At 41.8% G+C, this 28,000-nt stretch overlaps 1 protein-coding gene across 2 annotated transcripts in view; it reads right to left on the reverse strand.

The window, feature by feature from the left end:
* Nucleotides 1–23,219, reverse strand: part of PRKAG2 (protein kinase AMP-activated non-catalytic subunit gamma 2) — a 208,752-nt gene extending 185,533 nt beyond the window's left edge. Inside the window, exon 1 of one of the 2 annotated variants that reach the window (XM_033057249.2) lies at nucleotides 22,980–23,219. In XM_033057249.2, coding sequence (XP_032913140.1) covers nucleotides 22,980–23,050 — 71 coding nt within the window. In that variant the 5' untranslated portion in view covers nucleotides 23,051–23,219. The remainder of the gene's footprint in view (nucleotides 1–22,979) is intronic. The other variant, XM_033057260.2, reaches the window with a different exon arrangement.
* Between the last annotated feature and the right edge of the window lie 4,781 nt (nucleotides 23,220–28,000).

The raw sequence follows: 28,000 nt of genomic DNA on the forward strand, positions 1-28,000 counted from the left end.
GGAAGTTTCTCATTCCACAGGTAATTTGGTGGCTCCTTAACCAAGAGCAAAGGTCAGATTTTCTGCCACCTCTACTTCAGGCTGTTCATCTAATCTCATCACACTGCAAAATTTCTTTTCGTTCTTTTAATGTTTTCTGAAGGTAATTCAGGCTTCCCAGCTAAATACTCAAACTCATTTACTGGTTCTTCACTACCTTCCCTTGAGAAGGACATTCTGTCTTGGATATCATCCTCTGCTATTTCATATACTTCTTTCTGTTTCAGGAAACCATAACATCAGTAGAAGATATTTTTTTACCTTTGGTGTTGGAAGCTTATCTGTTACCAATCAATGGAAGCCAGGGGAGTTTATATGTGAACAACCTATCCTGATGCAATAACTCTTCCAAACAGTGCAGCTAAAATAAAATAGCTTGGAGGAAGGTGAGGAAAATTAGGGCCCTTACCTTTAACATTTCTCTCCTGCTGCTTATGGATCTTATCTGTTATGTAGCAGATGATCTTCACCAGCCTCTATTGGCCCTGGCTTCCTTGATGTAGACATCACAACTTTCCTGACTGCTGCCCATCTTCTCTGCTAAGCTTCCTCTTGGAGTGGCTTACTTTTTCTTTCTGTAACTGTTTCGGTTTTCCCTTCTTTTGTCTTTTGTATCCTCCTTGGAGAGCGCACTTTGTCCCCACGACCCTCCTCAAAGACTTAGCAGCTCTCTTATCTCTTTCTTTATGTCATTCAGCATTAGCAGCTTAGCCTTCGAAAACAAATCCTCTTTTTTTGCTGATAAGAAGAGCCACTTACCCTCTTCCTTCCCCCCCTGTTTTCTTCTCTCTTGGAGGGAAGATCTCTCCAGTTCTAACACCACTCCATGCGGTGACGCAGGCAAGAACATGAAGTCCAGTGGACCATGTGTAATTGCTACCGAGGTGAGCACTTTGCTGATAATACCCAGAAACGATGGAGTCAGCACGGATTAAGGGAACAACGAAGCGCTCAGCATTTATGGCAACACACTGACGCATTTCAGGGTGCGTGCTGCAGCCCCGGGGGAGGCAGCAGTAACATCACCAGTACGGATGAAAGGACTCTAGGTAGTGCTAAAAAACAAAACAAGCCAAACCAATGCATTTTCCCAGAAGAATTTTTTTTTTTTCCCAGAAGAAGAGTTCTAGCTCTCTGGTAAAACATTGGTTTTACCAATAGAATACCTATTTACCTAATAGAAGCAGAGCAGAAAGAGGAGCTGGTAGGAATAACAGGCAGGAGCACCAGCTGGTTTCTCTCCAGAATCACCAGCCACAGACACAGTTCCCTTGGCACAGCAAATGCCCTCCCTGACAGTGCCCTCGTAAATCAGGTTCACTGCTGCCAGATGAATTTATACTTGGTTGAATTTTGTATGGTCCAGAGTCTGCAACACAAAACTATCACAGTTTTCAGCAAAGTTTAACTTCTCCCACCTCCACAGGATGGTGGTGGGTTGCACAGACACCAGCATCCTCCCCAGGGAATCTAGGCAGGTGAGCCAAAGAAAATGCCAGGCCAGGGGCTGGGCAGGACCTGTTCCTTGGATAAAGGGACTGCTACAGGGCTGTTCATCCAGCAATTTCACCACAAGCACTAAATCCATAAGAAAAGAAAAAGCCTCAAACTTTACTAAAGCTTAAGCATTACCAAATTAATTATCTAAACATTTCACTATGTAAGTCTACATACATGCAAACAGCTTTGTTCTTGAAATCTTGTTGTTTCTCAGCAGGTATTTAACAGCACAACAAAACCTTCAGAGGTACACAAGAGGGGATGAAAACTACATTCTTTTTCAGCTTTAACAAAACTAGTTGTTTCTGCAAGTTTCTGCTGCCCTGCTGTACCACAGCTGTTCCAGTCCCACTGTCAGCTTTAGCCAATTGTAAGTCATCAGTTTTCAGCACACAATGCAGCTGAAAGCCAATTCTGCTGGTAGCACTGTTGGAAATGAATCATTATTTGCCCAGATCTTGTATTAACCTTTTATTTCCCTTGAATATCACCACTGAAAAAGGACAGCTCACACCCTTCAAAGAGACTTGAGAAAAGAGATAGCAAAAATTAAAAAAGAAAAAAATAGGAGATAGGTCAGGGAAACAGGGAATAAGAAATATAAAGTGTACTGTTAAAAAAAAAAAGGGAAATAAACTTTAAAAATTATTCCAAGAATTATCAGCCTCTCAAACCAGCTGAAGAAGACCATGACAAAGAATCCAAGCAACTTCTGCTTTACATGAGCTCAGTTTCTTTGAAGAAGTATGCACCTCATCAATAAAAAAAATGTGGAAAGCAGGTTACAGAGGGACACAAAGTCTAAGCAGGTTTAGCTCCAAAGCTCACATTGTTTTAGCCAAACCACCCAACATCTACTCCATCCACTTGCTCTAAACACTCTACTGTCAATTTAAAGCTCTAGACAGCTACCTCTGCTGCAAGGATGACAGATGTAGTCCTAACAAAACATGTAAATCTGTTAAATACTGTTTTAACCACTTGGTCAGATAATTATTTTGCCTTGCTGCACAAAACCGATTTATTTTCATTCACAGTTCTGCAACAAGAAATCTATAGGCTATAAAACCTGTAGCTGCATAAATACTTAGAAAACAACTCCTGTCTTAGTGGGCTGTAATTCAACAAAAAATTACAGATGTTCCTTCATGGTATAATCTTTTTCAAGCTTATTTTAAGGTAAAATTAAGATTAAAAAGGAAAGTTTAGAAAAATAAATTATTTGCCAGATAAAAAAATATAATTTGAATTACAAAGATGTGTCACTGTCACTATGACCATGAAATCTGATGGGGTCTCCTGGTCTGTCTTGTGCCATCTCTGTGAGACTCTGCCCAACTTTGGCCTAGCAATAAACCAGACAGCTGTGGGAGACATCTCAATTTCTTACTATACTCTGCCAAGATTTAGTTTGCACCCAGAAAACCCTTGTTACCCCTTTTCCATCCTCTTGCTAGTTTTCTCTGCCACTCAAGTGCCAGCTAACATTGCTGAGAAAAAGGGGAAGTCTCTTGTGCTCTCTCTTGCTGGCATCCTGGGCAGCTTGGAGGACAACAAGGAATTTCAAGTCCCCAGTGCAAAGAGAAGCAATAATCTTTCCATGAAACAACTTCCTGAAACCTGGGTGAACAACAAGAGTGTGTTAAGCTAAGCCAGGCACCTTGGTGATGATACCAAGAACTGGGCCCACCCTCTAAGAGAAACATGGAGATATCTCATGGGAAGGACTGGATAACATGAACAAGTGGAGGAACAGAAATCAGGTTAATTTAATCAATTTAATTATTTTAGTTTAGTCCTTAATGCCTCATTTATGTATTTAAGGACTAAATTTGTCTAAAACTTGAGCACTCAACAGCTGGATAGAGACAAACTGAAGTGTACCTGTCTCAAAAGGTCAACTGGGAGCTGTCATGGTAATGTTGCTATGGATAAAGCACAGATTAGAACAGGCATCAGGAGGGCTCCAGAACAGATAAAAAAGCTTTAATCCCATATTGATATATATATAAGCAGTGGAATAACGTGTACAGTACTGGTCATCTGCTCAGGGAAGGTTAATTCAGCTGGCAACAGGTGCAGCCCCAGGCTGTTTGGATGATGAGAGGAACAGAGTCTCTCTCCTGGGACATGACTAAAGGAGCTTGGCTCGCTGGGTTCTGCAGTTGACAGCTGACAGTGTGTGTGATCCTTCCCCACAGTTACATATGGTGCATAAACATCAACAAGGGAGAAGAGATAAAGGACACTTTGTGGGTGAATTAGAAAATGGAAATTTTTTTTGTGCATAAATTGAGGTTGGATATTAGGAAGGAAAAAAACAGTGACATTCTGGAGGAAAGCTCTAATGAGAGCAAGAAACATCACCACTGTGCAAACTGATGGAGTTTACTGCAGGGAAGATATGATGGCATTGCCTAAAGGCTTTCCTGCAGGAGGCAGGAAATAAATGGCAAGCTAAAGAAGGCTCCCTCTTGCTTTATGGAGCCCCTAGAGCAAGAAGGGAAATAAACAGTAATTATTTCTAGCATTTTTTCCTAGACTCAAGAAATTCTGATGCTCCTGTTGAAACCCAATCTCCAGACCGATCTCCAGAAGAAAAACAGCTCTGATGTTTAATGACTGAAAGATGAGGAAGAGCTACAGACATGGGAAAGGAGTCATTCTAGGTATAATCTGAGGATCAACATAAAAATATATGATGATTCAGAAAGGTTAATTCTGAACTCTTTCTCAAATCTAGAAAGAGTCTGATACACAACCTGTGGCTACACGTCAGAATGTGACCTTTTCCACGTTCAGAGTGTGATAACCATCTTCTTTGGATACACCTGCATCAAAACATACCAGACTTGTCATAAGAAGTCCTTTCGCCCTGATGCCATGGTTCCTGTCCTTCTCAAAGGCCTCAGATCAGATGTGCCCCAAGGATTATATGCAAAAAATACTCATGGAAATCTGGGTGTGTGCAGACACACCCACATACACTAATACATAACATGGGATACTGCTCATAAAAATGTACCATCAGCTCATTTAAGAGTTTCAAATGCACCAAGTTTTGATGAAGAGCTGTATAATGACTCCACAAGGGAAACAGGAGTATCCTACCCATGTAAACTAACCAACAGGCAGAAATTATCTTTGTAACCTACTGAACAGCCTGGGAAAACAAACAAACAAGCAAACGCTGTTTCTGTGAATCTGAAAGCAATTTCTTTTTAACAGATTTGAAAGAGAAGCCCAAAAAGAGGAAGGAAGAGCTTTAAAAGTGAAATTACAAGTAAACAAGGACAGAGAAAGAAAATTAAAAAAAAACAACTTCCTGAAAATGGATGGGAAAGGCCACCTAGAAATACACTGCACTGGTTTTTTCAGCATTTGACCAGCCACCACCACAGTCACAACTTCCACCTGTCTCAGCCACCTGGCCGATTTATTTTACCACAATTAGAAAAACAGACCCTCAGTGGGGGAGTTCTGAACTGATTTGTCACCGTCCTTGCAGGTTCCAACCACAGTTCCCACGGTGAGGAAGCAGCACAGGCTCTTCCTCAGCTCTCCCCAGGGCTTAGGAACAGAGGCTCTCCAGAGGCTTCAGCTGCTGGAACTTTGGGACTCTGGTGACCTGCCTTTTAAAATAGTGGGAGTAACTTCCGCTGCTGCCCCAGCAGTGCTTGTAGGAGCCCAGAGCATGCCAAAACACTGCTTGCCCTTGCATATAACTCGAGTAACAAAAGTGCAGCTGTACTCATTTTAAGGCAAGGCAATGCTTTCCCACCCCTTATTTAACACTGGCTTGTTTCCATCAGCCATAACAGCAGTGAATGGCAGGGATGTTTCATGGGGAGCTATAGGCTCACATTCCTCTTTGATTTTGCTTCAAGAGAGTCAAATTGGCTTTGTCCACAACTGAAGGCAGTAAATGTATTGACAAGGAGTCTGGGAACAGACCTCATCACAGGTAAACTCCTGAGGCCAAAGGGAGCCACGTTATAGATGATTTTATATAGGAAAAGCTCCCCACAGAGCAGTGCAGAATCAGGAGCAGAGTGGGCCAAGATATCTGCAGTGCTGAATTGCCTACAGTGGTCTGGCTTTAAGCATGGTGGGTTTAGCTTACATATAGGACATGGGAGCCATTGAGCTCTGCCTTCCAGCAAGCTATAGTTTTGGGCAAATTACTTCTTAAATCTTTACTTTCCAAGCTTCCCATCAGAAATATTGATACTTCCAGGGCAACATTAAATCAACCACTTCTCCTAAAAAGAGGGACATGGAGAGGGGAAGTGCATTAGGGTTATTATGTTGGCTCTTCCCCAGGCTTTCTTTTGAGGAGAGTTTTAAAAGAAATGCTTGGATTAAATACCAATTCAATAAAAAACCTGGATATCCTCCAAGAGTCCACTTCTTTGGTGACAGCAAATAAAGGAGGTTTCCTGGTGTTTAAGGTAAGTGAAACCTTGAGTGCACAGGAGGTTGATATGGCACACTAGTCAGATAAGAGCTGCAAAAGGATAAACTGAATACCATATGGATAACAAGATGAGACTGGGGGAAATCAGGATCTTGCACATATCCAAGAATTGACAGTTCAATGACAGGTGATACTTTATGTTCCTGATCCAGATTAGTTGGGGCACTGATCTTACTGGGCTCACCAGGAACCAAACCAGGGCCAGTATAGGCAGGCAAAGTGCTACAGAGGAAATTGTGCTGACATGGAATGAACAAAACTGAACAAATGAACAAGAAAAAATGTTTTTCTCCTGACACAGAGAAGTAAACTTCTTGTGTTCATTCAGGATCTCACAACAGTTTCCTTCAGAAAATGAATTTTTACTCTAAACTCTGTTCCACACTTGGCATTTTTTGGCAAAGTCCTCCCTATCATGAAGTCCAGATGAAGAAACTTCCTTGAATTCCAGTATAAATGTTCCTAGCTCTACTAAACACCAGCACTTAGTGATTGTTGCTCCAGATACCTATGATAGCTATCTATATGTCAGTCATGTATGACAAAACATAACTCCTAAAGCACTTCAGGGCTTTTCATATGCAAAAGTTTGTATCAGCTCCAGAGTTTACTCCATTCCCAGCCAAGTAATGAACCACCCAAAGGTCAGTGGAGTGAAACCTTGGTTTGGGCTACACACTCCCTTCAAGATGAAGAAAAAAGCATCAGGGTGTCAGAGTCAAGACTGCCATGTTTCACACTTCAGGGATATCCTCTTCCTCCTCAGTCCTGACACATGGAAGGAGAAGCACAGCTGGATCCAAGATAAAGCAAGCTTGTGGTTAGGAGGTTATACTGCTGCTCAGTCTGGCTAAACTTGCTTTTAACCACCAAATCCACTGTGTATTTTTGGACTGGTGAGGAAATGAGATGTTCATGACCCAATTCAGAAACTAAAGCTTTGGACAAAGTTTTAGATGAATCTGTTAATGAATTACCAGCAGTAGCTGAGCTTATGTTTGACTGAATTTCTATGGTCAGCTTAATGAATACATGTACTTGGAAAAGACTTAGCTGAGATAAACATTTGTGCTCACTCTGCTTTGAAGTTATACATAAAATACAGAAATATGTTGCACCAGTCACATTTGCTTTAAATGCAATTTTCCAACAATAAAAAGAGCAAGAAAATGTTAAGGCTATTGCCAGAACATATAATTAAATTTCCTTCTCAAAGCTATAAAGTTCCTGTGAAGCCCAACCAATGTGCCTGACCAAGAACTCCAGCTCTAGCCATGAGAGGAAAGTCCTGTCCCTCCACTGGTGTCACAGATGTTTTTCTGAGCAGTTCTGTAAAGTGACACACCATCAGACTCACAGACTGCCGTGCTGAAAGGCCTGAGAAACAGAATATCCTAGAAAGGAAAATAGGAAGTTTTAAAGCCTATTTTAAATTAATTACCAGATGGAAATAAACCTTTCTTGGAACTTCTGGAAGCTTCTCGGAAAAGTCAACCTTTCCCTCAAACTGGCCTCGTGTACAAATTAGGACAGATAAAAGAAGGGTTTTTTTCTATTAATGAAATCACGATAAATTCTGAGGCGATGCTTAGCAAAGAAAACAACATTAACTAAATCACCATGATAATTCCAACAACAAGAACATCTAGGCTAGTATATGTACTACACATAAAACCCCCTCATCTATTATGCAAACTTGCATAAAACAGTTTGAATTTACAAATCCTCAGCCTGAGCACAAAGGCATACTTTATTTAAATGGCTGTTATAAATCCATACAAAGTACAGGACTTAGGTTGGTAACTGTCTCGTCATCCCATATAGTTACCAAGCCTCTATATAAACAAAATATGGTCTGTCAGATTTCTGTTTGGCCTTTTTGTATTTTGTCTCTACAATGGAGATGTGAAAGAGAAAAGCTGAACGTATTTATTCTGGTCTGGGCATCTGGCCAAAAGTAAAAGAGATATTTTAGGTTTCCTGGCTCACAGTGAGTTCAAGCTCTTACCTGCCTCCCCATTTTAGACCACAGCTACAGAATTACAGCTGTAACACAACCAGAATGGCAGAGAGGGTCCATTGTAGCATTAGCCATAAATATAACCACTGTACCCCTGGTTTCACTCCCCCATTTCCATCACAGCTCTCTTATATCAGACACTTTGCACAATTCTCTCACACGTGGTAAGACTTGTGGTGAGCAGAGCTGTAAAATTTGTCTGCAAGGAGAGAAAGCTCTCAGCAGAACAGCTAGCAGAAACCTGGTTGTTTGTCAAATGGAATTATTGCAAAATCAAAACAAAAAATACCGATATTTTGATATCCGTTCATGAGATATTTCTGGTACACCACAGTTTGCTCATTTATATTTCATACACTCACAAGCTTTAGGTGGTTCTTTCTCTCATCCCTCTAAGGGTCATAATGAAATCCTAACACTTCCACCCCATGCAGAAAGTGTCTCCAGTTCCAACCCCACTGTCCATAGCAGCTCCAGTGACAGGGAAAATGTTCCTGCTAAGGCAGGTAGCACCAGAATGGCACTCAGCATGTCTAGTGGTGAGCAGCTCAGAAAGCTGGAAATCTTCCTCCAGCAGGTTCAGCTGCTCCAGGCTCTGCACTGAACAGATTACCTAAACCATAGAAAATAATTTTTAAATCCCCTAAAATGGTAATTGTGGGTGTCCTCCATGGAACAGCAGGAACCTTGTGGCACACATTAGCCTTAAGTACCCCACCTGTGAGCAAAGTCACCAAATTCTGAAAAACAAGGTATTCACCCCTAAAGTTTGGGCAAACGTCTCAAGAATGTAAACAAATCTAAAAATCCTTTCCATAAAGAATTACATAATTCTGTGAGCCTGATTTTTGTTCTTTATATTTTGTGGCAAGTTTTGGAAGCTCTAGAGATAGCAGCTCGTGCTTTTGGCTCGGGGAATACTGCTCAGGGAATATTCACAGGAACACAGAACAGGCCAGGTTGGAAGGTACCACAGATGGACATCTGGTCCAACCCCCCCTGCTCCAGCAGGGTCATCCCAGAGCACATGGCACAGGATTATGTCCAGACAGTTCTGGAGTATCTCCAGCAAGGGACACTCCACACCCTCTCTGGACAATCTGTCTCAATGTACTGTCACCTGCACAACAAAGAAGTTTAAATAAAGAATATTACTACTGTGGAGGTTACAGTGGCATTTGTAAATCCTAGGATTACAAAAATAGGAGCACATAATAAAGAGAAATCTGATGTGAAAACTGGAAGACTGGGAAGAAGGCAGAGAAACTGAGATCTTTTGGCAACATGCTCAAGAATCAGTCTTAGTCAGCAAAGATGTTCAGGAGATTACTGTGAAATGAAGTTCCCAGCCTCGTGCCAGGAAGTCAGATTTCCACACTACAATGATAAATATTTTCAATAGTAATTGCTGGGAGGCAATCCTGCCTGTCAAAATAGAAGTGCCACAATAGACTGTTGTGATGAATTTCATAGGATGAACTCAGTTTTCACTCTGACCCACTATCAGTCTTTACAGCTGTCCTTGTGATAACTTTCACAGCACTGAATTTACATATTTTTAACTAAAAAGATATAAATCTAACTGCTTGGATAAAAACATACTATCTTTCTGCATTGTCACTTTTCTGCAATGCTATCAGCAATCATATTTCTGCTGTTGAATCGTTTTCCATCTTCCTCTTTCCATTTAAAGCACACTTTGGCATAACCAGAGTGCTTTTCAATCAGTCCTGGTAAGAACTAGTATCTGTCTTGGAGAAAAAGCAATTGCATTGGCATGATCAAGTTACTAATGACAGATCCATTATATAATCAACAAATTGGTGTTTCTGCTGGCTATTCCCTTTCCTCTTGCCTCCATAATAGTTCTCAGCTCTGTCAGACATTTGCAATTCATTTAGTAAATGGACAAAGTAAGCATTTGGATTTTTACCAGTTGTGTTGCACTGTGCTGATTACTAATTGCAGCTGTTGCATCTCACTGCAGAAATATCTGCTTTTCAGCACAAGTAGGATAATCTTTCAGGGACAGGTGAACATGCAAGTGCCCTGTGCATCACTTGTGTTTCCTGCTTCCTTGATGTAAAAAACCTTTCCATCTCCAGGGAGTGGGCTGGTAGCGTAGCTTTGTACAAAAATTTTCACTGTGTAGTGAAACACAAATCTACTAATATTACTTTTTGAATCTCACTAAATTTATTAACTTCATTTTCAGTTGCTCATAATTCCATATAGCTCCCATCCTACAGGGTCAATGTGCCATTTTCAGGCTCATCCAACCAAATTATCATCTCTTCATCCCTGTCGTTATCTGTTGTGTTTCTGAGTTTAAGGAAATTACATTATAGATATTTCTGCATTACAGTTCTTGAGAGGAAATTCTATTTTGCCAATATGAAAAATCCAACTCCTGCCCCATCCAAAGATGTAATTTTATTTTACTTATTTTATACAGTTGATCTGGAAATCACTCTACCTTGCTTTGGATTAGAGCGCACAGTATGGAAGAGAGTTACTTAGATATTTAATTCCACTTCACCAGGATATATTCTGAAATGCCACTACCATGTTGCATTAATAATCAAGTAATTCAAGTTTTCAACTTCCAATATTTAGGCAATATCAACTAACCAGAACCAAAAAGTAAGAGATAATTTCAAGCTAGCTCAGCAGTAAAAAGCAACTACCTGTTAAAATTTAAGGTTGCTGAAGTCTACAGCCCCAAATAGCCAAAAAAGTCTCTAGAGGTAAAAAAAGAAACCTGCTAAAATTATCTGGCAGAGGCAGACTAAAGCAGAGGATTCCTGTTGTGGGAGTTCTCCTGTGCTACATTTACATTCCCAATAAGCAAGTCCAGGCATATTTGTTTTTACACAGTCATTTCCACACCAAGACACATTTCCATTCCCCCCTCCCTTCTTCTGCTTTTGTGTTCCATCGTCCACATCAACAATTAGTGGAAATGCCTGGCTGTGCCTGTTCACATTGTTCCCAGACTTTTCTCTCCCCCAGTGAGCTCTGAAGACCATGCATTATTTGACATGACATGACTTGGAGGCCTTCTACAGCAGTGGCTGTATGCAGGGAAGCAGATAGAGACAAGGAAGAAGTTAGTTCTGGTTACATCTGGGACAGCAGGATGCAAGCCACTATGTGTTAATCCCTTAGCACGATAGCCCAGGTGATTGAACTTTAAATTACTTCAGTCTCGTAAACCAAAAACCACCAGAAATCAAAACAGCCTTTGAGATCAAGCTCGTTGCTCTGTTTGTTTTGCAACATGAAAACACAGGATATTCATAACATGGGGGTTTCCTCTGAAATAATTAAACATCTATTCTATTTTCCATCACAGCTCATTTCTCTGCAACATGAGCAATTTGCCAGCTTGTCTATACACACTGAATGTATTCAATTTAAAGCAAACAGCTGCACACAGGGCAGCTTCCCTCCACGTACACAGGCTCTGCTCATCACAAAACACAAAATATGCTGAGTTGGAAGGCACCCACAAGGATCACTCCTGGCCCTGCACAGCACATCCCCATGAGCCACAGCAAGTTCTGAGATAATTGTCCAAACACTTCTTGAACTCTGTCAGGTTTGATGCTGTGACCACTGCCCTGGGGAACCTGTTCAGTGCCCAACCACCCTCAGGATGAAAAACCTTTCTCTGATATCCAACCTAAACCTCCCCTGACACAACTTCAGGCCATTTCCTCAGAGCTTGTCACTGCTCACCAGAGAGCAGAGATCAGAGCCTGCTGCTCCACAAAGGAAATTGTAACTGCAGTGAGCTCTCCCCTCAGTGTCCTCCAGGCTGAACAGACCAAGAGACTTCAGCCACTCCTCAAGGTCCTTCACCATCCTCATGGCTGTCCTTTGGAGATTCCCTAATAGCTTATCATCTTTTTTATATTGTGGTGCCCAAAAGTGTCCCCAGGACTCGAGGTGAGGCTGTCCAGCCCAGAGCAGAGCAGGACAATCCCCTCCTTGATGCCCCCATGACTCTGTTGGCCCTCCTGGCTGCCAGGGCACTGCTGACTCACATTCAGCTGGCCATTGGCCAGGACCCCCAGGTCCCTTTCTGTGGTACTGATTTCCAGCCTCTCATTCCGTACATCCAGGGCTGCACCATCCCAGGTGCAGAATCCAGCACCTTCTCTTCTTGAACTTCATATGACTGGTAAGGACTTGTGTCCTGATCTGCTTTTTAAATGAACCTAGTCAGGTGCACAAAACATTCAAGACCATAAAACACAAACAAAGGAACCTATTGCCCTCTGAAGATGGACTGGATCCCCAGACATGTCCCCAGATTTCAGCCTGTGTGTCCCAACTCTCATCCATTAAAGTGCATATACTGATCAATGCCATTGATCTTACTGCCTTTGCTTTTACATGTGTGCCTCTTCCTTGGCTTCTTCAACCCAAATCCTTCTGCTTCATAAACATGATGACAAAAAGGTTTATGCAGATGATGGCAGTGAAATATATTTTTTAATTTTTAAACATTTATACTTGAAAGTAAATTTGAAATAACTACCCACAGAGAGTCTGAACACATTAAATGCCTACAGTAACACAAAACTTGTGAAGTTTACCCAGGTAAAAATATATAAACAGAAAATCCTCTCACAATTTCAAATTATCTCAGCCTTTTCTCAAGTTACACTGAAAAGAAATTTCTTTCTGAAGTCCTTATCACATGCAATACTTGGTCCCTCTCAGTTAAACATAAGACAAACAGACACAGACTTTATTATGTGTCACAACAGATTGCAATGCACCAACTATCAGTATTAGTTTCAGTCTTTATCATCAAGAGAGCAGCTGCTATTTATCTCTTCCCAAATTACTTCCTAGTATTACTTTCAATCTCTGTTCCATTGAAATAAAAATCAATTTCTGGTTTTTTTTTGGGGTTGGTTTTTTCTGTGTGCGTGTGGTTTTTTTGTTTTTTGGGGTTTTTTTGTTTTTGTTTTTTTTTCTTTTGGTTGCTGATGTTGTAGTTGTATTTTTTGTTTGCTTGTTTTTTCTGTTTTAGCTATTAGGCATAAGGGAATGTTACTGGAAGTGGAAAAGTAGGAAAGCGGTTTGTTTGTAATACAGGTATAAAAAGCAAAGAGGGAAGAATGAAATGTTGAAAGTTTGAAATATGTAAAGCTTAATTTTCAAATGTAATTAAAGATATCCTGATGCAAATGGACTGGTAGGATCTTCAGATACTGTAAAAGAACTTAAGATGCCTAAATTCCTTTGAAAATCCCATCTCTTTGAACTACTACCCTTCTTAGCACCTATTTTCTTTTCTCAAGGCTTAATCTTGTGAATGGCATTTCAAGTAAACTTGAGTCATCTGTTTGCAGATTTTTGGATCTGAGACTACAGACAGATGGGCATCAAAAGCAAGTTACCAAGGCTTACCAAGTTACCACTCATTTTATCTGACAATGAAAATAAAACATATTGGCTGAGTAGGAAGGCATTGTCAGGGCAACATGCTTTGTTCAGCATTGCAGGAGGATGGGAGGATGCACACAGTCTGTTGGGAAATCCAGCTGGGGAACAGCAGCTCCCTTGCCTTGGTAAATGGTTGAGGTCCACCAGGACAACTGAGGAATACCAGGTGAAGAACAATTTTGTCTGAATAAGTAACAGAGATGAGCCCATTTCTGTGCGTGGTTAAGTAAGACACTTCCACTTTTACTGACTCCAGAGTTTTACAGCTGAAAATCAGAAGAGTTCCATGAACAGCAACTTTTACATGCTAATTGATGACATGTTCACAGATCTGCAGCAGTGAAAAGAGCCAGAACTCTTAGTACAACACAGAAAAAAAGGGAATTCAAGTAATTTCACTTTTTGAATTACTAGATTTACTTTATTAAGGAAAAATGCTGGCATGTCTCTTCCTCTCTCTCCTACCTCTACATAGCTTAAAGCATGTGCAGTCATTCTAAAACACATCAAAATATACGGAAAATGTATAATTAATCATCACCCAACTAAAAGAAGTCTTTTAAATTAGTATTTACCTTGAATATCAACTCACTAAATAAAGAGCAAAGGGAACAGCTGAATAACACATTCGACCTCCCATTCTTTTCAGGCTATACATTTTATGTTTATGAATAATGTTGGTTCAACTTTTCAAATGGCAGAATTTCCCCATTTTCCCATAAAAATGTAGAGTCGATCTAGGATTAGCAGAAGGAGTATCAAAGAATGGGTTTGCTGGTATTTTATTTCCTGCTCTAGCTGGCACCAGCACTAAAAATGTCCAGCTCCAACAACTGGAAGGATAAGTCAGTGGACTCCTTTGGAGACTACTGAACATGGCTAGTAAAGAGCTATTTCAGATGTATCCAAACTCCATTTTCTTGACAATGTAGATGACTACATGTGAAATAGCTGTAGATGCCTTGTTTCAAGAATTCTACAACTGATGTGCCACTAGCTACAGAGAAAATAGAAGAGTAACATTCTACAGTTCTCAACAACCACATGAACCACATGGAGGATGTGATAATTAGGCACACTCATTGGTATGACTTTTGATGCTGGAATTTAAAATAGTCTCTCATTTATCTAATATCCTCAATCCTTGTTCTTCCTGATCAGGCTGCCAGGAGTCCTAATAGTGTTATTTTAAGACATGGCATGACTGTTTGTAGACATCAGACTGGAATCCTTTCACTTCACACATATTTTCAAAAAGCAAAAGGAAAAAAACCTCCCATGACTGCTGCCTTAGGTTACCCCTCATTAGGGTAATGTTATACATGGATCTGGCTTAGGTTGAGCTTGTGCATGGATCCTTATGGAACAAACCACAGGAAGGTTTGGCTTATGGTTAAGGTGAGAGAACTGGGTCTAAAAACTTCAGAAGTCCAGATGTCACATTCCTATACAACATAGAAAATGTTGCTTAACCTCCAGCCATCTCCTTGAATATCAGAACTGCAGGGATGAAGTTTTCTTTGCACCTCCCCCAGCCAATACAATCTGTCAAGGCTTTAAACTCTTCAGAGAATTTGTCTTTACTAACTTTTGTACAAACATCTAACAGCATTCAGTTGTAGATAGAAAGAAGATCCCCCAGGCTGTTTTGGTGTTGCAGTGTGGCACACTGACACTTTAAAAGTTCATTCTTTGTGGACCTCAAGCCTCAGTCATTCATCAATGCACAGTTTACCCCTCCTCTGCCCTCAGGCCATACAGCAGATAGAGACTCAGATTGCTGAGGATTTAGTGCTCTTATCCCTGAACTGTCTTTCCTCACGCTTCTTGGTTTAGATCACACTTCCAACACATGATTAATACTCAGTAACAGCAAATCCTCCTCTAATGAATTTATGCAAAAGGAATGACAAGGCATGATGAAAACCACATTCCAGAAGATGCAATAATCTACTGAGAAGCTGGCAAACTCATACACAGCATGGTAACACTGACTAAGCGCCTTTTTTTACCTCTTCCTTACTCTTCCTCCTTTCTCAAGTCTTGTTGAGGCTATTGTGCCTCCAGTTTTGATACCCATCTCAGAGAATCCTTTTCCCAGAAGTCTCCACACTCCTTCCAGCCAAATTCAATTTCACTCCTCAGTGAACAGCTTTTGGAACAAGATCTAACTGTGGAGTTCAATTCCATGTGCCTGTGTAGTGGCTGAACAATAGTCTGAGTCCAGGAACTTTCACTTGCCCTAATGTGTTCTGTCAGAGCAGTGAAACTGGGGAGTTTCCATCCTTGGGGAAATACAAAATCTGATGGGGCACAGTCCTGAGCAACCTGCTCTAGTTGACCACTGGGTCAGCAATAACACCTGGACTAGACAATCTCCAGATCTCTCTCTTCCAACCTCAACAATTCCATGATTCTGTAAACACTTGTTTACACATACAATTTTTAAAGGCCACATGGCCAAAAGCAAGGCAACACAGGCCTAGCAAACACACTAAATGCACACCTATTTAAAGGCATAGAACAGTCCTAAGTCATTAGAAATTAGTCAGTTTGCTAGGTAACTTTAACAGAATCACTGTGACATGCTTAAGCAATCTCTACATAACTCTTCAGATTTCCTTGTAGAGGCCATTCAAAATCAGGGGCAAGCAGTAACAACCCATTTCTTCCACTAGACAGGCAACAGGCAATGCTTATGGGACCTGTTTAGTCCACCACATTCCTAAAACTATCCAATTTCTGTGGAGAGCTTGTCTTCACCGAAAAGTTGCTTCATGCTTGGACACAGATTTTACCCCTAATCTATCTCACCAACTACTGATTTCTCCTATTCCATGGAAAACACGTTTCCAATCTCTCCTAAGGAAATCAACAGGCATGTAGCTTCCACAAACCAGACCCAAACTTCAGTCATTCATATAAGACCCCTGGTAAATCCATAACTGAGCAGGCAAGTCCTGTGTTTTGTAATGTTGTCAGGCAGTACTCTGACCACTCTGAGAGTTTTGCTTTCTTCAGTTTGCAGAAGCAGAGTATATTCTTATTTTCATTGTTCAGCAGCACTACTGACATGAAAAGTTGACTGAAAATTGCACAATGGCTGCTGTAATAAATGATGATAAAAGCTTTATAATACAGCAATGCTTATAATGCACACACTTCCTCCTGATGATCCCCCAGATGTATTAATATGTTCTCCAGCAGCTTAAAAAAGGCACATAGCTCTCTCACCCTGGTCATAAAAATAGATTAAGTCTTCAGCTTATGACATAGGTTCTGTTTTTGGAGCAGAAGGTCACAGGCACCCTTTGCAATAATGACCATAAGGTCTGAAGAGTCACGGTGTGGGAAATAAATGACAACCATGAAACTCACACTGCAATGCATTCGCTCTGCATCCCACTGGGTCATGCTTACATAATGTAATTTACTGTCAAGCTAAATTTTATGAAAATTTGAAGGATGCTATAAACCATTCTATGAATCCTATGTCAAAACCTGAAGTACAGTGTTATGTTTTGGTTCTCTACTGTGTAAATAATGCTTTCATGCTTTAAAGGTTTCATATGTAAGCAACTTAAGAGAGACAGTATTACAGAAGCAAACACTAAACTGAAGCATTATACTCCAGTTTCTACAACTACATAAAGAATAAACACAAACTTCATTCTGCATATTGGACATACATTGGTGTTTTAGTTCACTGTTGGTTTGAGAAATAGTTCAGTAGCAGTATCACCACAGCAACAATAATATTTTATATTTATTGATGGCATTCGTGTGTGTACTTAAGTCTTCCTTTTTAGGAGAAAAACCACACTCCATCCAAGACTGAAATCTTTTTCTTTTAGCCTTTATATGAATATAAACACAGGTCTCCCTGTTTGTGAGACTGTAACACTTTCTGCAGTATCTACTGTGTAAACAACAGCAGAAAATTAAGACAGCAGCTCCCTGCAACCAGATCATGCCCTGGAGCCAATTCCCAAAGCCTGGTGATCAGCCTGGGGTAAAACAGCCTACATTGTGACATCTCTTGTCTGATGTTGATGTCTTCCTTGATGCTTCATTTCTCTTGTAACCAACTCTGCTCTTTCATTATTCCCTGTGCATGGGATGCCTTTTGACAGAAATTCAGCTTTCTTTCAAAGGGATGAGAATCACAGGTGTTACTTCACTCAACATGAATATCCATAATTTGGACAGCCAATGCTGACTCAGTTTTACCTCCTTTCTCCTCCCATTAGCCCCTGCCAAGCCAGCACCTGGGCAATCCAACCTACTTCCATGACTGTCCATATATCATCAACAAAATGAGGGTTGAATTCTGGTTTCAGTCACATCTGAGTAGCTCCCTTGAATGCAATGTGGTGAAGTCGAGCATAAGCTGAACCTTGTGGGTCTGTGAACCGGAGCTGGAACCTCCTAGGTGGAGATCACTACCTCCCACTTCACTCCTGATCCCTCTGGAGCATGACTTTCCTTCTGTTCCACTAATTCCCAACACAAGCACAGTGTAAACTTCCCTGAGCCCAAAAGTCTCGCCATCCACATTTTTGTGAGGTCCTTCCACATTCATAACTTATTTCTCCAAGGAAATTCACATTCTTCTGAGCCCACAGTCCTCATAGGCTCAGGTATAAATAAAGGAGGTTAGGTGAGACCCTTTAGCAGCAGAAGCTCAAACCAGGAAAAGTAGTATTTTGTAAGACACAACACGTTTCTGTATGCTGATGGTCTGTTTCTGTTATACTTCAGAACCAAAAAACTAATGCTTCCTTAATTGCAGTGGCAGCTATTATGATTGTAAACATGGATCCTTTCTTTTATCCTTCAGATAATTCAAAACACCATCTCAACACTCCTGAGTAAATACTTATTGCCCTTTCCTGTCTTAATATATCAGCTCTTGAGGGAGGAATCCAAATTTAAACTTCAAGGCCACAGAGGCTCAGGACAACTCAGAGCCTGCCTTGTGAGAGTGAGAGGGAGAGCAGCTGCAGATTTAATTTTAGGGAAACATTTCTCTCTCCTCTATCTCTCCCTCCCTTCACCCCTCTTCCCAAGAAAACAAACATTTCTTTCATTCCTAGATCACACTGAAAGCTGATTTCTTTTCACCTTTGAAAGAATTCACTAGTTTATTCCCCATCTGCAGCTTCCTAGAGAGAGTCCCATACTGAAGTGCTGTTCTTATCAGCCCACCCTGTAATTACCAGGAGACAAGAAGCACCCTGCAAAAACTGTGACAGAACAAAATCATTTCACAGTGATTTGTTAGGCATTCAGGCATTAATGACTTTGCAAGTGTGGAAAGCAAGATGGAGGGGCAGAGGCTGAGCCAAGAGTAGCTGTCAGAACATCATTGTCATCTATTGGGTTAGAAATATTTAAGCCATCTGATGTTCAGCCTGGCATCCCAGCACAACACCAAGTCTGGAAACAGCAATAAATTTTGACATTGAGGAGTCTCTTCAAAATCACAGAGGTTGACAAAGAAAAGGGAGAAACCGTGCAGAAATGTTTCCTTTGTGTGGCATAGAAAATAAAGAATCCTGATCTCCAAGCACATCCTTCTAGTGCATCAGCTCTGCTGTCAGGGCTGAAGTATCAGAGGCAAGAGCCACCTTACTGAACCGAAAGGTGTTTTGATTTTTGATATTCATTCACAGATGTTATTTTTGAGCTTACTGTGAAAAAACTTCTTTGTTCTTTTAAATAAAAAGTCACCTTGCGACGTATTTGGGAAAAATCCAAGGAAGTGCCAAACTCCTGCAATTCCCACCTGCTGGGAGCAGCAGGTGCTTGGCACCTGGCATAGTGAGGCTCTTGAGAGAGGTTCTGCCCTCAGTTGTGCTCATGTAAATACAACATAACTTTGCTAGCACTGACTGAACATCCCAGGTGAAATTCAAAGTAAACAAGAGCAGATTTTTTTTTTTTTGCAGCACCAGGGGCCTACAGAGTCAACGTTAACAGTAGAAGAGATTGATTTTGCAAGATGACAAAAGAACATTCTGATCTCACTGCTGTGAGCTCCTACTCAGCAGACAATTGTATCCCATCTCAGAATAGAGTTTTAAAAATGTTCAAAGCAATGTGCAAGCATTAACTTCTAATGGCTTAAAAAGGAATTTTATAATGCTAATGTCTTCATATTACAGATATGATGCATCTAGAGAGCAAAGGTTTCTATTTAAATCTGTAGCAGCTTTCAAAAATATTTGGACCAGAAATTTCCATTTAGGCATCTCTAATTTCAAGACTTCTGAATGTGCTGCTAGGACAGACAGAGGTTGATATGACCTTTACAAAGGCTCCTGCAATTATATTCTGGTCCATCTAAATTACTAGTTCAAGTCAGTTGTGTATTTACAAAGAAAATAAAAACCAAACAAGAAGATGTTCCATCATCCCAGCAATTCAGCAAACACTACACTGCCATGCTACAGAATACAGTGGCCCCTACTTTATTCCTGACTACTGAACACAAGCTGAGAGCAGTGAGGAAAGGCAGCCTGCAGGAATTTAGTGGTCCACCACCACTCCCAGAAACACAGGCAGGGCACCACCCACCTGTGCTGAAGGAGACTGAGCACAGAAAGAAGGTGAAAATAGAGTGTTTCCAGACTTTCTGTATCATGTCTTGTTCTTCCTTGAGAAAGGTGTACCTGAGAAATGCCCTGGAGTGTTGCAAGCCACAAACCTCCTTTCTTCAATTGATCTGCTTTTTCTCACTGTCACAGACAAACCCAAAACAACAAAACTGTGTGGGGGAGGGAAGAAATGCATACATCTTTCTTTTCAAAAATCCCTATTATTCCACAATCCTCTAACCTAATCATAGTGTATTTTGCATCCTTCACCTTTTTCCCCCCAATATATGTTATTTTTTCAATCAGCATTTCTGCATGACCAATAAGTATGTTTTAGGTCAGCCTGCATCACCTCTCTGTCCCATTGCTTTCTCTTTCAGAATGGACTCTTCTCTCCCCTCCTACTCAGACCTTGTTAATTCTTCTCTTGCTCCTAATCTGAAGATCCAAATGAGCATGAATTACATGTCTCAGCAATAAACATGATCTCACAGAAACACAAAGAAGAGGATGAAAAAATAAAAATTACTGTCTGGTGAAAGCTCCCTTGACAACTACAGCTACACTGACAGGCGCCACTGAAATAATAGGAATGATGCTTCAAAACAACAGCCAAGACAACGTTATGAAAGAGAAAAAAAAACAGTCTAAACAGATCTTTTCAAATGCAGATTCCTCTGTCAAGTAAGGAGAATGTGAAAAATGTTATTTCTTATAGCACAGCCATGTTCAAACTCTGCCAGATTACCAGAAAACCACTAAAAATATGAGTACAACCATGGGCTCAATAATCCAATTGAGGACCATTAAAATGATGCAGAATGGAAGAGAAGGATCATATTTTGGGGATGGAGAGGAAGGATGGAAGGTGTTATCTCATTACCAAATCTTGAAGCTCTTCCAACTGGGTGAACAACAAAACTTAGGTTGACTTCAGTGCAACATCAGGCATTTGCAAGCTTGTATCTGAGTCACTACCATTACCCCAGTGACAAACTGCAGAGCAAAAAGCCAAGAGATGATGAACATGAAAAATTATGACCCAGTACTAAAAATGTTCCATCCAAGACAGAAGTAAGGCAACACTCATGAAGACAGGTTGGCTATGGATTAGAGAGCAAATTAGGAAAAAGCATTAGCATTCCTCTGTCAATAATGATTTAGTGCTAATGAGTTCCTTAAGTACTTTTTTCATGTTAGCTTCACACCATAAAAGGAGGAAAATTGTTCTAAGTTCTGGTGTGGTCAGAGATATCTGGTGGTCAGCAGGTATTTCAGAAACACCAGGTGGATGTAAAAATCCTGCTACAACCACAGGAAACTCCAAAACTACCTATGGCTCCTCAGCAGGCAGAAAGTGCAGCTCCTGGGAGCATCAGTGGGGATCCAACTGCACAAGAGTTTCTGGCTAGACTGAATCAGAGGTGGGGGGGCAGTGGAAAGAGATGGCAGAGACAATATTGCAGGCAGGGTGGGAAGGAATAATGAGCACAGGGGGAGTGGTGCTTTGGTGTGGTACATTTTATTTGCTGGTATTTTACATCCCTATTGTGAAGTACTATTGGCAACATGGTAAAGTTTATTGCCTAAAAACCTCTGTCACAAATACATAGGCAACACCCACGTTAGCAGAAACAGACCCTTTTCTTCTAGCACTGAATGCACTCTGAGCTCCAGAAGTTTGGCTTGGGCTCTTGGGCTTGCATTCCTCCCCAGAGAAAAATAAAATCTGCAGAAGAGTCATGTACTTTTCCTCCATTTTATTCCACACACTCGAGACACCTAATAAATTTGCTTTGACTTCTTATTCTTTCCTAAAACAAAGGAAAATCTTAGAACCAGAAATATCTTTTTGCTCCTTGGTGGCCTGGCAGAGATACGGGTAGAAGTTTTATATAATGAGACTTAAGACAAACTAATAAACAAAAAAACCCCAACAAAACAACAAAAAACAAAAAACAACCAAACACAAATAATCAATAAAACAACAGAGTGCACAGAAAAGATACAAGGACTTTGTCATTTCTTGCCAGAAGCACTGAAACCAAAAGTACATCAGGACCAAGAATGGAAAACTAATAGCTATACGGATCACAAGAACATCCTAATAGTAAAGAAAATCAATAGTCTAAGTTTTGAAAGGCATGTAATTCTGAAGAAGGAGCCAGTCAGCCTTTCAGTACTCACTGGAAACAGAAACTTTTGATCCGTGGTTATTCTGTATCCCTATGTATAATTTCTTGCACGTTACTTTATTCTGCAATATACAGAGCAGAGCTGGCAAACAGGTTGCATGGCTCACTAGTTTGCTCCATTGTGAATACAACTGCCCGGCTCTTTCCATAATGACCAGACTGCTTGATCCAAATCTGAGCTCTGGGTTCCCCAGCCCTGGGAAACTCAGAAGTGGATTAGTCTTGAGAGAGAGGGAAAAATCAGATCAAACGCTGCTTCAGCCACAGGCAGGGACAGTTCCCAGAGCCAAACCTGGGAATGTTAAGAGTTTGGGGGTGAACAGACCTTTTGCTAGACCTTGCTGCGAGTCTGGGAGGGAACTGACTGAGACAAACAGAGCCAAACCCACAGCCCCGGGCTGTACAGGAGCACTTGTACAGCAGGGGAGTACAAGTGAAACTGGGATAGTGCGGATACTCCTCCGTGCCCCGGGCTGCATCCTGAGCTCCCAGCACTGCACCCCACTTCCAGCCCACCCCAGGTGTGGAGGACTCGCCTGTCCAGGGCTGCACCCCAGCCCAGCACGCCCCAAAGTGCAGAGCTCGGCGCAGGAAACACCTCTCCCTGCCTTTCGCTCCATGTCAGACACAAACATGCCTAAACCACGCCAGCTGCCGAAGGGGAGGAAGAGCGAGGAGCCACTTACGGGGATGTGCACTCGCAACATGAGTTTCTTGTGGCTGGAGCTCTTCCTGCTGCTGCTGCTGCTGGAGGCATCTTTCTTCTTGTCCATGGCAGTGCTTCCCATGCCTTCACCCAAGCGTGGTGCTGAGCGATGGATCTGGAGAGGGAGGCTCCTCTTCCACCTCTCCCACCCTCCCACGGGCCGCAGTTACTCCAGGCTCCTTATTTCTTTTTTCTATTCTCTCTCTCTTTTTTTTTTTTTTCCCCCTTCCTAATGGCCCTAGGAAATTTGGGGGGGTGGGGGGAAGCAAGAGGAGGGGGGGGAGAATGAGTAGCCGAGGGAAGGGGAGGAGTTTCTCCAGCTCCGGTCTTTAATCCCAGCAGCGAGGTGTCAGGGGGGACCTTCGCAAGAGCATGAGATGCCCTTACAGACGCTGCTCCCTTTCTCACTCTTCCGCCCTTTCAAAAATATCCGGAGCATCCTGGGGGAGGGGGGGAGAAAGTTTCCTTCCCCTCACCCAGCCCGAAAGAGAGAGAGAGAAAAAAAACAAATTTAAAAAAAACAACCCCCAAAACACCCAAAGGCCACAAAACCCAATAAGGGGAAAGCGCTCGGGCGACGCTCCTGGCAGGCTGGGGAGTCCCGCGGGGAGGGAGGGAGGGAAGGGGGCAGGAGGATGGGAGGAGGTGCCCGGGCGCTCCGAAAGCCCCGGCGGGCTCCCCAGGAGCTGCCGAGCGAGCACCACGCAACTTTCCCGCAGCCCGGCCGCTTCCCCCGCTGCCGCTCGCCCCGGGCCGCCCCGCCGGCCCCTTGGCGGGGGGAGAGCAGCTGGAGCCGCGCCTGCATTCCCCGGGCTGCCGGAGCACGGAGGTGGGCGAAAAGGCTGGGTTTCACCTTGCCAAAAACGCCCAAAGGCGGCGCGGTTCCTCTCCCTCCCGACCTCCCAGGCTGCTTCCTCGCCTCCCTCCCCGCGGGATTTTTCCTGGCCGTGCCCTGAGGGAGGGACATTTCTCTTTTCCGAGGCACCGCTTCCCACCCGCGCTCCCCCAGCCCGGCCCGGGATGGCGCTGGGCAAGGAGGGGGCCCCGCCGGGCAAAACCCCAGGCTGCCCTCCCTCCCTCCCTCCCTCCGCCGGGCTGACAGGGAACGTGTGCCAAGCCCAGGAGGGCCGCAGTCCACTCCTGAACGTAGATTTTTCCGCTCCCTCCCTCCAAAAATCCTTCAGCGCGCTTGCAGATTCGGCCGAGCGAAAGAGGCGGCTCAGCCCCCGCGGGCGAATGGATTTGGCGTCACCGGGTCTCAGAGAAGGAAAAGCTTCCAAATCCATCCCTCCACCTGTGGCTGTGCCACCCCTGCTGCCAGCTGCCGCCAGGCCTGAGAGTCTGGGACAGCAAGGACAGAGAGGTGTCTTTTCTTTAGGACAGCAGGTGGTTTAAACAAGCATACATTCTGCCTCAAAATATAAGGGTTTGTTTCAGAAGTGGCTCTTCTTGCCTTGACAATCTCTGCACCTTTTTGCACTGCCTGAATTTGAGGGTAAGACCGAGCCCATTACAGACCTTTGATAACAGCACTTAAACTCTGATTTTCCCTGCATTCAAAATGTGTGTGTATGCATTCACAAAGCCTGCCCTGTAACCACTCCCAACAAATCTTAGGGGATTCTATAAAACAATAATTGATGAGAGAAGGGAGAAGAGTTTTACTCAGAAATCTTGCCTTCTGAAAAAAAATAAAAAGGTTGCAGTGGTTATTATCAAGAAATACAAGAATTCAAATTTATTTCCCTCCTTATGGAAGCCTCAGTATTTAACAGGTGCAAAGCTTGGTTGGGTGTAAAGACTGTAGCCACTTCTCTAAAAACAAACAGAATTAAATAAAAATATGACCCCTTTAATGTAACAGACAACTGTCCTATAGGTTCCTACAGGATGTCATGGAAGGAAACAGAGCCAGAAATGAAACGGGGTTAACATCACTGACACCAGGTCAGGAAGGGATGTGGACAGGTCTGTAACACCTGCTTTCTCCCAGCATTTATAGAAACTCTGCCAGCAGTTGCCAAGGAATATGGGAATGACTGGAATAAAGAACTGAAAAAATTACTAATAAGAATGCCTACAAAAAAACTGTCACAACATTTTTCTAGCTACTGTGGTCTTGAAAGTTAAAAAATTAGGGAAGAAAAGGTAGAATTTCTTCAGAAGGATTTTAGCTGTGGGTATCATAAGCATGCAGATCTCCTGGCCATTCTCCATTAAATTAACAAACATTCAAGGTGGAATAAAATCTACCATATAAATAATCTTTTCCCTAGTTTATGCAAAATTGTTTCCCACAATAGGTTAATTTATTTTCTACATTTAGTATTTTAAATCTAAAATAATTTTTCTTCTCTTAGATTATTTGTATGAATAAGTGTGGTTGTTGTAAAAGAAGTTTCAGAAAGTGACATTAAGGCAGCATGACCAAACTCCCAAACCTAAAAAAAAATAAAAATCCACAAATCAACTTCCCCCCACCAGAATATTGCCTTAAGCATGTTTATAACTTTCAGAATACCACAATAAGAGATTATCCTTATTTTTTTTCCTTTGACCCTCTAAGATCTCAAATATTACCTTCGATCCTCCAGTCATATTTTTAAACATTTCATTGCAGCTCTGAGGATTAGAGACATGTTTAAAAAAACCAAAACAAAGCAAACCACAAAAATACAACAAACAACAAAACAAAGCTTAAATTCTCCTACAGCTGCTAGACTTCAGGAGTTTGACTCTTGTAAAATTAAGTGTTAATAAGACCTTGCTATAAAATAATCACCAATTGATTCAGACATTAGGACACCACATTTTTATCCTTTTTTGCCATTGTAAATACTTTTAATGAGATCCAAAGTTATTTTGATCAAATTGACTACCAATAACCATGTTTTCAGATGCCTGTAAGCATCTAAATTACAAATTTCATGGACAAATGGGTACTAAAACACTTTGGAGACTATCACAGAATCACAGACTGGTTTGGGTTGGAAGAGACCTTAAAGATTATCTGGTTCCAACCCCCTTTACATGGGTAAGGACACCTTCCACTGGACCAGGTTGCTCAGAGCTCCATCCAACCTGGCTGTGAACACTTCAAGGGATGGGGCATCACATTTATCACCCAAATACTTTGAGGTTTCATGACTCCTCAGGGGAACAAAGCATTTCAAACACACCAGCCACACTTTGCCTCTCCCCTACACCACCTGAATGCTCCCCGTTATAACTCAGCCTTACCTGTAATTGAGCAGAAGCAGCACATTTTGGGCTACACCCTGCCACAGGTCATTGTTAATCCTTAAATATAGGTTGAGTCAATTTTTCCATAATAAATTTCCATGAGTACATTTCTAAGTTTATAAAATAGCCCTAAAACTTTGCTTTGAGCCTTGGTTGTATCGATTATAGTTGCTGTAGGGAAAATAATATGCCACCACCAAGTTTTTTGTGCTGTTCTACATGCAATATGTAGAGATCTTCTAAAGACTTTAAATTTTACTAAAAGAGCATATCTTAAAAAAGGGTGGATGGAAAGAGCTATGTGAATTGTTGGTGGGCTTTAAATCTTTATTAAAACCAGTATTTTTTGGTAATGCTTTATAGTTTGTTGGTGGTAATATAATATATATTGTATTAGAGAAAAAAGCTATCTGTGAAAAAAACTGTTCTTTCTCAGCAGGTGATATATTAATCATACTGTAAGCATTCAATGTAGATTTTTCACACAAGCAATCTGCAGAAGTCTCATTGTGGGTGACCAAATTTCCTACCATAAATAATGTATGTATTTCATACCAGGGTAAATTTTGTAATTTCTCAGATCAACCACATAATTTCTTAAGTATACATATATTCTTATTTGGGACTTTTAAACCTTTTTACAATGTTTCCAGGATTTAGAGACAAGTTGTTAAAAATCAAGACATTTTGAAATTGGAAGCCTAAGACCTTGTCTGGCTGTTACTGGTATTCAGTATCCCAGCATTAACAATGGTTAATCATAGCTATTTTTTCTCTTTATTGTCTTCTTATGTTAATATTTGTCCATTTTGGTCTCTGCACTTTCTCCTCTGCCTGTCCCTTTTTTTTCACATTTCACCTCTCATTCTGATCCTTTTGATTTTGTTCTCCATCTTTCTCTCTTCTCCACTTTGCCACTCAGTTCTTTGAGCAAGTTTGAAGTCGATTGCTTGGTTTCTGTTCAACACATTTATTAGATTGAATTCGACCCTGCTGCATAGGGCTCCTTAACTTAATTACCAGTACAATCTAATTAACCTGATGCAGTATTGGGATGCAGTAGTCCCTGAACAAGTCTTCTGTAGAGGCCAGAGGGGAAACAGCCCTGACATCTGTCTGCCCACACCCCCACTCACCTGCTACCTGCTGACACTCAGCACAGCGCAGGGCACAGATTTCAAGTCAAGTAGAATATAGGCTCCATGTGAGGAAATTCCTGTAGACAGCTAAATTGCATTGTTTGCAGCAAAACTACAATTTAAATTGCCTTCCATGGGGAAATTTGTAGGAGAAATTGCAAATCTGCCAGGAAAACCTGAGTGGCTGAAGCAAGGTGAGGTAATGAGGTTAATGAGAGGAGCTTCTTGTCCCCAGAAGGTCTCCAGGAACATAACAGTAGCAAAGAGTGACAAATATTTATGCTGAAAGAGAGGTGGCTGTGCTTTCTCTCCAGGCTGTCAGACACCTTCTGGTACATAAGTGGTTACTGCAATGGATTCTCTTGTCACCTGAAGCCCAGCAGCACATTCTGCCCTGCAGCTCCCTCCCTACTGTCACACCATTTCTGCTGGGTGCAGGTCACTCCCAGAGCTGCTGCACTGCTTCATCCACTGAGTCACTGGGAAGTCTTCTCACCCTGACCACAGCACAGAGGAAGTGAGAGAGAAGCAGTTTCACAGAACCTTTCTAGACTGTTTATCTAATTTTATCTGACTGCTGATGTCTCTCAGACTCCCAAGGGAAGGGGCAGTTTTTTGA

Source organism: Catharus ustulatus, chromosome 1, assembly GCF_009819885.2.
Source record: "Catharus ustulatus isolate bCatUst1 chromosome 1, bCatUst1.pri.v2, whole genome shotgun sequence".
Classification (NCBI taxonomy): domain Eukaryota; kingdom Metazoa; phylum Chordata; class Aves; order Passeriformes; family Turdidae; genus Catharus; species Catharus ustulatus.